At 39.6% G+C, this 17,564-nt stretch overlaps 1 protein-coding gene across 1 annotated transcript in view; it reads left to right on the plus strand.

Moving 5' to 3' along the window:
• Positions 1-2,553: 2,553 nt before the first annotated feature.
• The window catches only part of efnb1 (ephrin-B1), a 117,857-nt gene continuing 102,846 nt past the window's right edge, over positions 2,554-17,564 (plus strand). The window contains exon 1 of the mRNA XM_020922557.2: positions 2,554-3,451. Within this exon, the coding sequence (XP_020778216.1) occupies positions 3,336-3,451 (116 nt within the window). The 5' untranslated portion in view covers positions 2,554-3,335. The remainder of the gene's footprint in view (positions 3,452-17,564) is intronic.

The raw sequence follows: 17,564 nt of genomic DNA on the forward strand, positions 1-17,564 counted from the left end.
GTGGTGGCCAGTGCAAAAGCAACTGTAAATTTGAAATTAAATTTGAAATGCGACCAAATTAATCAAATACAGTTACGTTGAGTATTTAGCTTTTGCTTTAATGAAATATATAATTCAGTAATGCAAGTACTTTTATAATCTAGGGGCATTTGCAAACTAACTTCCTCTTTTTCATTCACTGCAGTGGATCAAGTCTAAAATAGGAGATCAGATGAGTTCTCAGTGGTAGACAGCCTGTTTGGTCCATTACTCCTGCCCTGTGTGTCACGCTGCAGATTAAAGCCTTTATGTTTATACAGAGGAATGTGCCAGTCCATTATCTCACACAGATCCCTTGTAATCCGCTCACACAAAAAAATCTGTTTATGCCTCTCTACTTTATTCACTCTTGGAAAATATGTTACTGAATAAATACTTTTATTAGAAGAATGTACCTCTAATGTGAAGTTTCTGGGAAAGATTTTCAGTCAAAGAGAAAGAATAACTGTTCAATTTCATTATTTATAACTGTAATTTTAGTCATGTAGTGATTTAGTGATTACAATATTACAGTATCAAACTTGAATCTCAATACTGATTCCGATACCACGATAATAATAAAAAAAACACTCTTTCTTTAGACAATAGAATGTGATTTTCAACATTAAATCATAGAGCTATTCAGGAAAGGTTCATTTTTGTCCCGTGAATGTGACTTTTTTAGTATCGATACTGCTCAAATAAGTTTTCAATATTAGTTTTTGTATCGATTAGTATCTGATTTTTAATACTTTTGACAACCCTACTACAGATTCAATTTCTTTCTGTACAATAACAAATAGACCAGTAACTAAAGCAGACAGAATCATTAAAGCTAAACTTTCAACAGCCTAGTTCAGTACATCAGTGTTTGTAGTTGGCTATAAGTTGTTGTAATGCAGGTGTAGTATCTCTATTCAAGCACTAACTCTTACTTTTCCATCTACTTAAATACATTTATTGGAAGTGTCACTACATATTTTGTTTTATTCTTTCCTCCTTTATATTGCCACACAATACACCACAGGGCTAATAAAACCTGACAGCTCTTTTACATATTACAAGCGGTCTGGTATGCACACCGTGTTCTTACAGACTCACATTCATGGTCTTTGGGGCAGTTGGTTTGTGCCCACACAGCTGCTGTTATATTGCCCACTCTTGATTGGCCAAGGGCAGATCAGGTATCTCCATGGGAGCTTTTGATTGGCCTATAATGTATCAGGTATCCCCAGACATAGTTGGCTATTAGAGCTAGACATGCCAACTCGATGGCAACTGGCCCCTGTTTGGCATCACTATGGAAACCTTCAGATCAGCTGTAGTTAGGCGGTTGAGGATGCAAAGAGCACACTTGGCACTTCCCTATTATTACAGCCTCCCACACGCACCCATGCAAATATAAATACGTATACAGTGTAATTAAAGACTGCAGTGATTGGCTGTCAGTGCATTGTTTGAGCGAGGCTACGTAAAGTATACGGCCTGTCAACTCAAAACGTCGCGTTGCAAAAATAATCTCTGTAACCAACGCGCGTATCTTAAAGTGTCTGTTATCTGCCATTTCCAATTACGCTCAATGCCCACTGCTATTTTCTAGGCATCGATCTCGTTCTGGCCATTAGGGGGCGACATTGATCGGGCAAATGGACTCAAATGAAGAGCAATCCGGCTCCTCTCTGAAGCAGTCTCTCCCTCTCTCTCTTTCAAACACAGACCAACTATAGGCACAAAAGGGGCACAGACATGGACATGATCAATTATGTGTCAAGCATTTCTTCCTCATTGAAAGACTGGCGCAATGACTATAGGCTACCGACCGGACTATTGTCTATTGACACTGGAGACGGAGTTCTCATGCAGTTCATTATCCCTAAAGGGGACAGCCAGAAAGAGATCCAAAGAGGCCATTAATCATCATAGCCTTCAAAGCACAAGAATGGACCAAAATAACTGATACTGTAATCCTATACTGTAAATGCTGAACGTTTGTAACAAGTCAAAACAGTTGTAAATCTGGGGGGACGTCCTCAGAGACACTGAAATGAAATCCCAAGGTTACAACGTAAACATTTGCAATAATCCCCATAGTGAGTTATTGTATGCTACAATTGGACACAGGGAAACGAAACAGATACTGAGCCTGTAGTCCCAGTTTTAAATGCTGCAGACTTTAGTCACTCTAAGCACTTTTACGCGCAGTTATATCAGCCTGTGACGCTGCTCTGTCCCTCTCTGAGTATGACGAACTACTCCAAAGTCCATTTCAATTTGGGTCGATGGCTCGGGCCGAGGTGGAGGGGGTGGAGATGCGGGGTCAATCCTACCCCCTCGCGCGCTCCCTCAGTCCCCTCTGTCTCTCTTTAACCCCCTTCACTCGGATATACCCACCCTCCACGTCCCCATAAATGCCTTTAGCTTACTGCTCCCAACTCCCTGGACAGGGCGCTGTGATTGGCTGTTGATGGTTCCGTGGGCGGGTCCTTGTACTCCACAGCTTCTCTCCGCTCGGGTTACAGTTGAGCTCCAGCTACGAGTCGCACCGGAGTCGCGCGGAGACACTTTTTTTTTTAAACAAGAAATCCCCGCACAACAGCGTGGACATGTTGACGAGCGGATGTAAAGGCAGGCCCAGGGTTGTTTGACTGGACTGTTTTTTTCGCTGCACTTTTATCTCACGCGCGTTATCCGTGCTACAAAACACGGGGTATTAACTCAGTGGCCACACACGGCTCAGCATGCCCGAGTTGGACTAGGACAGGCTGCCCCGGAGGAGCGCAACACTGTGGCACGGCGAGCCGGCAGGATATTTACAACTGAAACTCCGGTCCTTTGAGCAGGAGGAGGTGGTGAGAGATATCACTGGAATGAAATGGACCTCGGGATTCCCAGCGTTGCAGTGGAGTTGTGACTGATGGATGGTCATCTGTAGGCTATATACAGCAGCGACAGGTACAGGCACCATCAGGGGATTTGACAAAGACAAAGCGTGCGCTCCAGCTCTGCCCGTATCCACCGCGGAGTGAAAAATCTCTCTCCACGCACTGGTCCGGGAGGTCGTTTTACCTCTGCCACAGGTCAACCAGGACACAGCTTCTTTCCCAGTTCAGCCAAGGACACTTGGTCTGGCGCACTCACCAAAGTAGTGCCACAATAGGATATGTATTTGATGTCGAGCTCTCATGCTCCCGACTGATCGAAGCTCACCTTCCCACCGGGCGAACCTCAGATAAAGGCTGCCACAAGGCGCACCGCTGCGTCCTGACGCTCGCTTCGAGTTTCCCTCGGCTCTACACCGTCTGCACACACACTCCAGAATGGCGGGACACGGCTCTTGGAAGTATTACCTTTGGATCTTTATTTTGCTGTGCAGGTCGGCGTTACCTTCAGCCAAATCGTTGGAGACTATCATCTGGAGCTCGCAGAACCCAAAGTAAGTCTCTCATTTGGACTGGGCACTTGTGCGTAATGGGCCAACATTAAAGGGAAAAGTTAACTGTGGGCTGGCAGCGTTAAATGCACTGTTAAATTAGGGTCATATAAATACAGAAGAGACTTGTTGTGTGTTCTCTATTTCTATGACCCTGCTGTTACACGCTGCTTTACCACCAAATTCAAATAATTTATGCACCTTGAATTGTCACCCCTCAGCCATGGCGTACTGTGCTGATTTATTTCTCAGTGGGGAATTTCCCAATTCCGAAGAGGCTTATACAGAATACAGCAGGCCCCACTTTAGCCACAATAATAGATGTTTAATTACAGTAATTTATGGCGTTATTACACACCGTTTTATCACAAGGAGACCTGGACGTTCGGACTGTTGTAAATCATATATGTCTAGACCTTGTGTGAGCGTGGCTACTCCTTCCATACTGTTTCATGTAATTGGTATAATTAGCTAAGTAGAATGAAGACTAAAATAATGCCTTGGAAAGCATGCCAAGTGTGTCAAGTTGTAGCCCAGTTTTGTAGATTGAGGATATTTCCTTACTTCTTTCCCATGGGCCCTTTACATTGGCTATACCTGGCACATGCATGAGGCCGCACTGGCTCTGCGTCCTTGAAGTCTCTCAAAAATATCTAGCCATTTCTCTTTAATCAAAATCAAAGGATTAATTGCTTCAAAGTATTTCCCTTTTCCCCGTAATTGTACTGGCTTACTTCCCAAGTATTTTTCAACATCAAGCGAAAAGAAAGTCTAAAGAATCTAAGGAAATAAGTTTAACTCTTGCCAGAAGTTTTTTTTTAATTTATTTTTCTTTTCTGTCCAAAAGTCAAAATATTCCCCATCAAAACAAGCAGACTGCGCCCAGACTGCTGATAATAAAATGCGTTCTGGTAACAATTATCACCCACTTAGGCTCAACTCCCACATTTGCATGAAGTAAGTTGGACAGAACAGACAAGAAAAGGAGCAAGGAGGGAGAGAAAGCACAGAAGGAGAAGAGAGGAGACCTTTTGCCTTGGCTTTTCGGACCGAGGAATCTGACCTTCAGTTTTGGGCTCACAGAACCATAGGGGAAATAGCTTGAATCAGCTCATAACTAGAACTTATTCATTCAAGTGGATCCATGATTTACCCTCCACAAATGTCAGATGTCATAGGAACTGGTTGTGCAGTCAGTATGAAGATTACTGCTGTATCCACTGGTGTGTGTGTGTGTGTATGTGTGTGTGTGGGCCTTGGTTATAATGGTGAAGACTACGGCCCATCAGGATCTATTTAAGTGGAGAGGTAGTGGAACAATGAGCGTATGAACATATCCCAAAGTATTAGGAAAAATGGTTGCAGCAAAAATCTTGCACTGGCGAAAAGTTAAAGTTTAAGATGGATTCAGGGCTGTGTTGAGATAAAATGATAACAATAGCAGCATTAACATTTGGACATTTTTACTTGGATACGTGAGTAGAATATTAAGGAATGTAAATGTTTCTGCAGTGAATGTTAGCAATGTTGTAATAGTCTAAGTAAATGCTTCAGACCTTTTGTGGAGTTGTTGACTTGACCTTTTGCACATCTTCTCTACAAACATTTGGGCTGATTACTGTAAGGGTCGCCCCGGCTTTTGGTATAGGTCATCGCAGTTGTTGCCAGTTTGAATTACTGTCCTTAGTTTTTCAAGTCTGTCTAACTTTTATTTTGCAAATATCACCTTTTTTAAATTTTATATTGAGCCAAGAGACTTACAACTTTTCTTTGGCATCAAGAATTATCTGTACATATTAATAACACCATGCCAAATAACGTCAAATACATGACAAAATGCAGTATTTACAAATATACACACTATAATCAAAAAATGTAGATTATTTTTGAAATTTTGTCAACCTAAAGCTATTGCCAAGTTTGAGCTTATTAAAGACTTTGTTGGCTACTACCACGTTTCACAACAACTTTTAATTTATTATTTTGAATATATTTTTGCCATACTTTCAAACCAACTTATTACTATACTCTGGTAGAACTAATTTCGCAGGCTATACTACTAATTATCTGTATGCAATTGCAGTTGTCCTAAAAACAGTTCGACTTTAATTAATGTGTTTATTTATTTATATATTTGCCATGCTGACAAACTAACTTTTTATCAAGTAACTTAGATAATGTAGAGCAGATTTTTCAAGCCACTTCTAAATTGTAATTACAATAAATCTAAAAATAAGATATGCTTTGAGTTTCCACCTTTTTGTGAGTGTAGCTTGTCACATACAGGGACACTCTTCTCCGGCCTGCATGTATTTCTGACACTGCCCGGTCATGTTTCCGTCTGTCTCTCCGTCTCACTCTGCTCTTTGCGTCTCCTGATATTTCATAAAGTTCACCGTGGAACAATACCGCGCTTCTCCTCAAACTGTTCTCTGCAACCTAATTATCACGCTGCTCTAGTCTCTGAAAAAAAGAAAAACGAAAGTAGGAAACAACAGACAATTATCTTTCCGTGTGCAATAACCAAAGACAAACCTGCTTCTCTAGTGAAACGTATCCGTCAGCAGTGCATCCAATATAGGCAATAAAAACAGGGAATACATGTACGGCAATCAGCATCCATCTTGTCTATTTGCTTTGCTGTAACTGCCTCTCTGTGGCCTATATATTGCTTTGTGGGTGTTGATAGAGACAGTGCAAACCCAATGGGGGAAAAGTACAGTACGGTATCTTTTGACGCATCTAGATTTACGACGTCCAACTTCCTGTGCGCACTTTGGGGAGCACGGCTGCCTGGGTTAATAAATTAATCGGGGGCCCATTCTTGCACAGTGTACCACCACTTCTATACACACAATATCTAACAATGCTCTCCCCACAGGCTATGAGTTATGAGGCGAAAGTATAGGAACGCAGCGGGCTAGAGTCGCTATGCTGTGTGGATGTCTAGGCCAATTCGTCAGCGCTTGGTTGCTCCCCTTTAAGCGTCTTTTACTTTTATGGATTCCTATGAACGGATGCTATCAGTCTACACCGCCCTCCCAATATCAATATCCCGGGTTTACTTAATTGATCTGCTCCCAGCGTGATGCTACAGACGACATACATCATCTAGAAGGGCCAAAATAGCGAAGAGGAGTTTGATCGTTATGCTGGAGGATGTAAGCAACCTTTCTGGCGGTTTTTAAATCACTAGTAATACTTCTATAGCTGGGTTTCACTTGACATCATGGCATTCTATAGATCAATCATATTTAATACAGATGGGTGCTGCAAAAATTTATGAATTTACCTTTTTCAATTTGCGGTAACGTATAATGTTATTAACAGGGAAATCTTGCCCCTCATCTGGGATTATGGCATCATCACATTATAGAATCTGAAAACCACCAATAACCAAATACTTTTACTCGTGTTATCATTTTTTTAAAAACTATTTTGTCAACTTCTAAAGGATAAAACAAACAAGCTATACATATATATTGCATCAAAAACTCTTTATTTTTTACTGTCTGGTTTTGGCAATAGTTTTCATTGGCTTTTTGTAAACAAAAGTCAAAGAAGTACACAAGTCTATTGATGTATTTGTACAAATTTACAACAGTTTAAATCTACTTAAATCTACTTTTATAATTTCTTCTACAAATGTTACCATTAAGTACAGACAGCATACATCATCTAGAAGAGCCAAAATAGCAAAGAGGAGTTTGATCATTTGACTGCAGTCTTTTTGGTGTTTTTTTAATAAATGGTTTAAACGTTATTTGTGGAAGAAAGCTTGATCTGTCGTGTTACTTTGTCCCGCTAAGAGAAGCCTCCTTATAACATTTTGATCAGTAAATCGGATTAGCACTCATTTAGTAGAGTGGGATTTAGCTTGGAAAATGTCACTTTGTTATGACTGATCACGTCCTGTTGTCTTTTTGGCCCGGGGAGGAGGAGGCGTCCCGAGTAAAGCTGTGTACTTTTCTGCGTAGCCTCTCACAAACATGCAGAGGAATGCTGGTCCGTGCCGAGATGCCAATTTAATGATAATCTGACAAGGTTGCGGTGAGAGCCTGTCCCCTAGCCCTTCCTTAGCTAATATTTACCTTGTGACCCGTGGCTAACAGTGTGTTTGCTACAGCTCTGGAGACAAATAAGATGATGGGAAACACACTCGTACACCTCTGAAAGCAGCTAAATAGCCACGGGCGCTAGGCAGAGACACAGGCTGGCTGCTGCTGCTGTTGAGGCTCCAGCACAGAATCAGAATCAGAAACTCTTTATTTTTTTACCGTCTGGTTTTGGCAATAGTTTTCATTGGCTTTTTGTAAACAGAAGTCAAAGAACTACACAAAGTCTATTCACGTATTTGTACTGTTGGTCCAAGTTAAAATCACTAATACTACTTCAATAACTTCTACTACTGTTACCACCTAGGTACGCTGTAACTACTATTTTGTCAGTGCGACTTCACAGGCAATCAGAAACTCTTTATTTTTTTGCCGTCTCGTTTTGGCAATAGTTTTCACTGGCTTTTTGTAAACAGAAGTTGAAGAACTGCACAAAGTCTTTTCACGTATTTGTACTGCTGGTCCAAGTTAAAATTACTAATACTACTTCTATAACTTCTTCTACGTACTACTGTTACCAAATTCACAGTGAATCAAGAACTCTTTATTTTTTTACCGTCTGGTTTTGACAATAGTTTTCATTGCCTTTTTATAAACAGAAGTTGAAGAACTACACAAACTCTATTCGTGTATTTGTACTGTTAATTCAGTTAAAACAAATTAAAACAAAAAGTCTAAATCACCGGTACTACGTCTATAACTTCCACTACTACTGTTACCATGAAATACTGCTATTACTGCTATTCTGACAACTCTACTTTTGCTTCTAAGGAAAATCTAATCTATAAATTCAGAGTGTAAAGTATCCTATGAAAACAAAATTTCCATATTTTTATTACTACTTCAATTTCAGTGAATACTACGTACGCCCTACATGCTTAAATTACATCTATAATTACTATGACTGCGACAACTGCTACTACTACTAAAACACCTAAATATTTTCACTAATACATGTATGTAGGCCTGTCATGATAATTATTACTTATCGTTTAATAGATGAAAGCTGGAACAAAGTAATTTAGGGCTTAATATTTATTGTGTGTACATTTTCTTTGTAAAAGTGGGGAAATTTGGGGTATTTTTGTTGTAATGCAGTAAGATTTGAGCTGTAGTGAGTGAAATAAGTCACTCACATGGATAATTACAGGTTCATTCTGCTATGTATTTATTGCAGCTCAGGCTTTTTAATGATACTGTCTATTTAAAAACGGTTTAGTGGGATTACCCTGCGATATTGTTATTGTATCAGTGGCATAAAGCAGTTTGAGTATTATCGTTTATTGCATTCTATCTCTGTAGAAAAATATCCCTCTTCAAAATGTGTAATTACGACCGATCTACAAATGAATTAATAAAGTATATTAATAATAAAACTAGTTCATGACTTGCTAAAACATGTTCAAAGATACGTGCCGAAAACCCCCAAAATAGCCCCCTTGTTTATACTTATGCAAGCAGCCTGCTCCTCTGTTGCTCTACTTTTTGCTTATTACTCATCTTATCTTTGCCCATTCATCGCCCTTAACACTTGACTGGTTTTGTTTACTGGCATGGTTTAAGGGTTCATTGGCTTTGATGATTAAGCCTGATTTGATTAACATGTTGATCCTTGGCCATTTTATTAAAAAAATTCCAAATGTTAAACGCAGCGAAGTAGCAAGCGTATGATATTTATTACGTCTATTCCAAACGAGTTAAAGTTTATTTTTAGATGAGGCTAAATCATCTACTTCTTTCACTGGAGTAATTGAAGCAAAGCAAACCTGCGCTAGTCTTATCATGTTGTTTAAAGCACGGCTGTTATCAAAGTAAATATTGTGTTTTAAGTGCCCAGAAACCTTTGCCCCCTATTAAGTAACAAAAACGTGCTCTGCTCTCTGGCATTTAAATTTAAAGAGGGTTTCTGTGGAAGGTTACAAGTTAGAAAAACAAAAAAATGCAACTGCTGGAGAAGACTGTAACCAACTAAACCTGTTGAACGAGACTCGTATCAGAGCAGAGACGAGACCACGGAACAGGATCTGAGCACAAAGGGAGATTTGGTCAAGTGAAAGTGTGAAGTGTTGTCAAAGTTAAGATAAGTATTACTCAAGTAGACGTAAAAGTATCAGGAAGTATCTATTGTGATTACTTTATACCACTGACTAACACGAAAGTCTGTACAACTACTTCTACTATCTTAATAATACTGACATTAAACTCTGCACAACGGTTACTGTTACTACTTGAGAAAAAAATCTGAGCATAAAATTTGTTCATGGAAAGTTAAGTTTTACTGCTAGTACTTCCACAACCTTCAATACTACTACCTCTGCTGCTACTACTACTACTACAAAAATGTCCTGATACCAAAATTATTGCTGATTACTACAAAACTAATACTAATTTCATTTCTCGAGTACTTCTCCACATATGTCAAAAAGGTCAAAAATAAAAACTTAAAAAATACTACGTAATCTAACTTCTACTACTTCTACAAAAAGGTTAAATAATACTGATTGCTACTAAATTAATATTAATTTCTCACAGTAGTAGTTCCTTTTTCTAGTACTGCTCCACATGTGTCAAAAAGGTCAAATAAAAAAACTTAAAAAATACTACGTAAACTATTTTCCACTACTCTGCAACGTAAACGCCACTATTACTCTAATCATTACTATTACTTCTATTGCTACCCACTTGTGTACACTTATACTTTGAAAAATAATTCTATAGAGTTAGCCTGGACGTAGAACATGGTTTAAGACCCTAACACCGGACTTCAAACAGTCTATTAAAAAAAACCTTGTTCTCGTGAAAGGTGGTTGACTGCTGAGAGGGTCATGGGGCCTGTTTTTCTTTCTGACGTCCCCCCCCCTCCCCTCCGCCTGCCCTGGGACACGCACCTCCTCACCCCTCGCTCTCGGCTCTCTCCTCCAGACCCAGATCCAGTTTCCTTATGATACCGATCTCATTACATTCGGTGGACTTACAGCTTAAATCCCAATTTAAAGGTGCACGGCCGGAAATTGCCGGAGAGTGTCTATGCGAACGTTGCTAATTATTTCATTATCGCCACCATAATTAATGTACAAGCTGTTATTAAAGTATCTTGTTTTAAGTACTATATTTTTTACTATGCTTTTACTTAAGTAGAAGTGACCTTACTACTAAATCACTACTAGGTCACTACTATTGCAAGTTCTAATAGTTTTACTTTCCTTCAGCTATTTTGTTTATTATCAATACTCATTATTTTTCACAATTTCACTGATATATTATTTTGTTTAAAGGTGCATTGTGTAACTTTTGATGTAGGATCTACTGCCTGATTGTTTTGCCTTCGATGTTACACAGTCTTTATTCAATTAAAGGTATTTTTATTGCCAAAAAAAAATACTTAAAAACTTGAGAACCTCTCTACAGAGCTGACTCGTAACTTGCCTGTCTGTCTCCATGGAGTTAGATAAGTTTAATGTCACACTGTGGAGCATTCCAGGCAAAGCAATAACATCTCCACGGAGACAAACTGGTGGCGGGCCCTCTGCCAGAAAACCTACACAATGCACCTTTAAAGTATATCTAGTGGAAGTAAAAATCACAGTAAATGAAATACTTTGACATCTACAAATTTTAAATGAGTATCACAAACAAAGCACGCTCTACTTCTTTACTTTCTTCTACTCCTTCTGCTGTTATGTCTGTCCGAAACAATGCATGTGATGTCAATACGATTTAAATACACGCAAAATAAGTGAGTACAAGTATTTGTTGAGTCAACTGTCCACACGGTTGCATATAGCCTCCCTGTGTGTCTCTATACCGACAGCTGCGTTGACTTTTGACTGTTTTCTCAGCCTTCATTTGGTTATCAACGTCAAGCACCTGGGCCCAGAAGAGACTTGCTTTTTTGTGATACGTTTTAAGATCTTTCAGGGTGAAAAATATGCCGTTTTTTTCCATCACGGTTTTGCTTCCAGATGGACTGCCTCTATGCACTGGTGGTTTGGCTGCCACATCACACTGTAAACTGATCAGTTTTGTGTGCTATTGATGCGTGCATTTCTTTATACGCAAGCAGAAACCCTTAACTGCATTCCCCCTGGCCCGAAACCATTTGAAAGTAATTTTTTCTGACTTTTTTAAAATTCAAAATCGCGGTGTGAATTTTCGCCGGTTTGTCTCTGCATGATCCACAGTTATATATGGTGTTCTTTCATGTTGTGAGGCCCCATTCACAACTGGTGCAACAGCTGAATGCAATAAGTTACTTGGACGAACATGCTAGCCCTAGGATGATTGATAAGATGGTCAAGAGAAATGTATCAACAGGATTTTGGGGGAAAAACAGTGGTTGTAAAAATGTGTGTCCATAAAATCCAATATGAAGCAACAGACGATTATATTACGGAAAGTTCGAAGAAGAACTCTGTCCTGGAAGCTTTGCAATGATGGAGATGTGGCATTTTTGATCCTTTATTAACCCAGATGCTCCACCTGACACAAGCCTCTCATTTCAGCCAGACTTAAAACTGGTTTGAGTTTTGTCACCTGCTTGTTTGTATGAATATGTCACTGCTCTGCTTGGGATGTTCCACAGTGTGACATTACACAGCTCTACCTTACATTTATCCAATTACAGGTGGTTTTATAACTCTTTTATGAAGATGAACTGGTGTTAAGATGACGCTCTGACAAAGGAATAAAGGGTAGGCATAATAGGCTTAAGCTTCAGCCTACACCTTTTCGGTCTGTGTATGTTAAATATGACTGTCTGCGAATTAATGTCAAAATATACCTGTGACCGAAATAAATAAATAATCAATCAAACTCAAAAACACACTGTGAGCAGGGTCGCCTCTCCACAGATCTGACCTGTAGCTTGGTCTGGTTTGGTGTCCATGAAGATAAAACAGTTTAATACCATACTGTGAAACATTCCAGACAAAGCAATAACATCTCCATGGAGAAAAGCATTTGACGAACCCTCCACCAGAAAACTTACTCGATGCACCTTTAAGTGTGTCAACAGCTGATAAATTATTAATATAAGTGTTACCAAAGTTTTTAAAAAAGGTATTATGTAATATTAGTATTTTAACATAGCATAGGCTAAGAATGACCATTACATAATTAAAGATACTTTTAGCCCACTCATTTTTAAACACTAAATGAATCAAATTAATTAGGGCACTTTTAATAGTCTCTTGTGGGTCATTGAGTACTATACAAACTTTCTTCACAGTTCTCAAGACACAAGTGGGTTGCAAGAATGGATACTGTGTTATTGGCTGTGGTTGAGTAACAAAAATGTGTTTTGGAAAATTAATTGAACCAGTGATATAGGCCTTTAATGAGTTTAGAGCTAATTAACGTATTTAAGTAAAATTTGTTTTTCCCTGGCACAGATATTGTAAAACTGTGGTAAAGCTGTGTGCTGTTTGTATCTAATTATAAATCTTTTTTAAATTTTTTATCGTGGATGTAAACCAGAAAGTAAGGCTGACGCTCTGTTAGCATGCTAGTTGTTGTTAGCGTTCTCACTTTGGCACCAAAAGGTTGTGCTTTTAAACTCATCGTGGCAAATGATTAAGATGTGAGAAATGCTTGGAACTAGTTGTGTTTTTTGTTGATTTTAAAAACTTAGGCGTATTGTATTTAAATTGTTAGAAAGAAGTGAGTGGAAAGTGAATGCAAGAGTAAAAGAAATCCAAAACTTAAAGACGCACTGTGTAACTTTTCTGGTGGAGGGTCCGTCACTTGCTTTTCTTCATGGAGATGTTATTGCTTTGTCTGGTATTAAACCTTTCTATCTTCATGGAGGCCAAACAAGACCAAGTTACAAGTCAAATCTGTGGAGTGGCGACCCCGTTCACAGTCACAATGCATATTTTTATGTGCATTTTTGAGCTGTGAACCAACCTGTAATTGAATAAGTGTGCGCTAGAGCTGTTTAATTATACTGTGAAACATTCCAGGCAGAGCAATGACATATCCATAGAAACAAGCAGGTGACAGACATTCCACCAGAAAAGTTACACAGTGCACCTTTAACCAGATCTAAACCAAGGTCTTAACACTTAAACTGGGCCAAGACCATTGCACAACCAGGACCAAGCAAGTTCTGCATATTTTGTGTTTAATTTGCAGACTAAACATGAACTATGCCACGCCACTTAGCTCAAATCCACTGACTGAGCTTGTCCGAAACACAAAACATATTGTCGAAAATGAATTGCGCAGGACAAGTCATATGTATTTTTAATGGGATTTAGGCCTAATTAAAGGGCAGTAAAATGGGACAAGTGAATGAGTGTGGAAGTGACTAAGTGCTGGAGAGTGCATGCCGGTGAGTCCATTGTTCTTTGTGCGGACATAGTGCAGTATTAAGGAAGTGTTAGGAGCGTGCCAGAGCAGCCCTTCTGAGAGCCAGCCTGCGCACTGGAGTGGCTGAACACTGGCTTCTCACAGCCACAGTTACCGACCAGGGCTTCATTAGAGAGGGGCTTGGCACTAACCAGGAAGTTCCCATCGGCCAAAACCAAGCAGAGAGAGGGAGAAAGAGAGGGAATGGGAATGCAATAATGATAGAACGATTTCAGAGCCAGCCAGCGTGGGTTTTAGCCAGTGTACACTTTTTGATAGTTCCAAGCGTGGATTAATGAAGAGGTCTCGGGAAAACATATGTCCTGCTGAATGGGTATGCGTGTGCTCGATACCACGATGATTATAAAAGCATTTGGACAATAGAGTGTATTTTTAGACACAAAATAATAGTGGCTGTCAGTTTTATTTGAGATTTGATAAAGGTCAAAACCTTTCAAAACTATTAAGGAATGAAAGGTGTTACAGAATAGTTTTCTTTTTCACTATCAATATTTGTATATCTAGTCCAGATACTAGTGCCAATTTATTTCTTGGCATTTTCTTTTCACAATCCCAGCAAAAATAAAACAAAAACATAAATTACTAAATAGGACTACAATACAATAGAAAAACTTGACAACTGGTAATTTTTGGTTTGTCTCAGTATCATTGAAAGCACATCTTGATTTCAAATTGCACACCCCAAAAAACTGTTGCATTTTTCTTATGTGATTTTTGGCTATTGCCTCTTCCTAAACACTCACACATTTACACAGTTTTAAGCATTCAACCGTATACTCCAACTAAATCTCAACTCGTCTCCTCACACGTCAGCTCTTAATATACAGGAAGTGTTGAAGGGAAAGTTTGAATGGCCAGAGTCTGCCTTTTGTTTGCCACTTTAGTCCTGTTTTTGCATAGCAGCAGTTCAAAATAAGGGGATTAAACCAGAGAGGAAAGCAGCTAATGTAGAGCGCTGAAACTCGGCCCTGGGCTCAACCACACATCCTTTCAGTCCGGCGCGCACAGCTCCCAGATTACTTCCATGTGTCGGGGTAAAAAAATTGGTAGAAAAACGCAGAGAGGAGAAGGAGAGAAAGAGAGACAGGGGGAAGATTGAAAGGCAAGAGGACTGAGGCTGGGGCAGATCAGGACCCGCGTGGGACAGTGGAACGGATCTATCTGACAAGCGTCCTTAAAACCATTACCCCAGTGGCTCCAGCGTATAGGAGACTCCTCCAGCGGGACAGACCTCGTATACTTTGGGCTATAGGCAGGGAGTTGCAAAGATTTCACGAGTATACAATATGTGGGTAGTAATAGTGGGATCTGTTGTGTGAAAGTACGGGAAATGTGTATAGATGCAGCTAACAAAGCAAAACTGAGGGCTAATGAAGGACTGAACCTGGCTGAACTGAACTAGGATTGCAACAGGTTTGATCCCGGTTGAAATCTGGTCTTAAACCAGCCTAACCAGATCTAAACTGTGTCTAAACCAGGTCTAAACCAGATCTCCAAAGCTATATCCTATTTTCAGTTTGTCATATCAAAATCTTTGAAACCAGTGAGGCACCAGCTGTTACGGTCTTTTGCTGTAGAAAAAAAAAAAAAAGAATTGAATAATGATTAAAAACTATTATCGTAGTCTCAACTACTACAACTACGCATGGACTAAACTAGTATTAAAACAGGACTAAACCAGGTCTAAAGCAGGTTTAAACGAGGACTTCCCTTGAAATTCACCAGGTCTAAACCGCATCTACCGCATACCTGCACTCAACTAGATCCAAGTGGCGATATATACAGTTCTTATATAAACTTCTATAGGGACTTGAACTTCCACAGACAGACTGTAGAGTGCCCAAAGAATAATCCCACAGATACAATACTGTGGACAGGCAGGAGCAGAGGAGAGGCAGGGCGCTTTACTGCCAGCTGCACCCGCTACAAGCTCTTTTAAAACACGTCATGAGTTGTCACCGGTAACACAGGCAGCCAGGGATCTGTTTTCCCCAAGTTTGTGGCACACCAAAGACTTTTGTGGGGCGGCTAGAATTTAACGTGTCAGGACTTTGGGTTCCAACAAATACCAAATAAAGTGAAGAAAACGGGACGGGCTCAGAGTGTTTTCGAGCGAGTAAAATGCACAGAGTTTCCTGCTAAACGATTGGGATGCTGTTAAAGTCAGGAAGTGAGTTTGCAACTTAAGAAAAATATAAAATGAAAAATAAGAAATACAGAATTAAATTACTAAAATATTATGGCTATATACAGTAACTTTTTGCTGCTACTACTACTACTACTACTACTACTACTACTACTACTACTACTACTACTACTACTACTACTACTACTACTATCAGGCCCTTCAGTAGAAATTTGGAGGGCTAGAATACGTACATGGGCCCCCTTCAAATATTAATTAATAGGCAGAGATTCCAATTCTGGGGACAACACTACTACTTCTACTACTACTACTACTACTACTACTACTACTACTACTACTACTACTACTACTCCTACTACTACTACAGCTAATACTACTGCTGCTATTCCCATGATCTAAATATCTGTTATTTTTTTACTACTGACAAACATTTTTGTATTTGTTTTTTCCATAATTTTCCATAGTTAAATCAGTTTTTTTTTTTTAACTTTGAACAAACCTGCTCATTAAACTGTCAAATCATTTTTGGAAGTTGAGAACCACTTTCCTTCCAGTCTTTTGATAGCAATTACTGTGTCATTTTCAGATTTTATTTTCTTGCAGCATGGTAATAATTAGGGTAGCAACCTTACAACAATAAAAATAATTCTGGTAAAATCGAAAAAATAAACCCAGTATCTCTCTTACTATCTTATCATCGAGTACCCATTAGATGTAATTGCAGTATAGTGAAGTTTCTTGATACTGTGTTACAAGTTACTATGGTGTATGAAGTATGGTTGGGGTGGACATATCATTAATGACCATCAGGAGGGCCTTTGTTCTGTTATGACTGTGCTAATGGACTGGCAGTGTAATTGAATAGAGAGCTGGTTTAATACAATGATAGAATGATAAAGTAATGGAGGACTATGATGGAGCAGCCCCCCCCCATTCCCACGGGACCCCCCTCTGGAAGTGTGTCATTGTGGCGTATGGGCGGACCTGTACCTCCACCCCCCGCCCCACCATACACCCCCACCCCACCCAAACCAGCCGCTCTGCCTTGTTAATTATAAAGGATCAGAAGCATCGGCAGAAGCAGGATGCGGCGGATAAACCAGGACTAAACCAGGACCACGTGGGGCTGTAACAGGACTATACCAGATGTAAACCAGCACTATACCAAGACTAAACTAGGAATAAACCAGGACTAAACTAAGACTAAATGGGACATAAACCAGGACCAGGAATAAATCAGAAAGTTAAATCTAAATCGTGACCATGCTAGACAAAACCGGACTAAACAGAGACCACACTGGGCTGTAACAAGACTAAACCAGGACTATGCCTGGACTGAACCAAGACTAAACTGGGAATAAACCAGGACTAAACTAAGACTAAATCGAGACCACGCTAGACTAAACTGGAACTAAACTGAGATCACTTTGGACTATACCAGGACTAAAACAAAATTAAACCAGGACTAAACTGTGACCATGGTGGA

This window comes from Boleophthalmus pectinirostris, unplaced genomic scaffold, assembly GCF_026225935.1.
Source record: "Boleophthalmus pectinirostris isolate CB_2022bp ecotype Guang Dong unplaced genomic scaffold, ASM2622593v1 HiC_scaffold_23, whole genome shotgun sequence".
Lineage (NCBI taxonomy): Eukaryota > Metazoa > Chordata > Actinopteri > Gobiiformes > Gobiidae > Boleophthalmus > Boleophthalmus pectinirostris.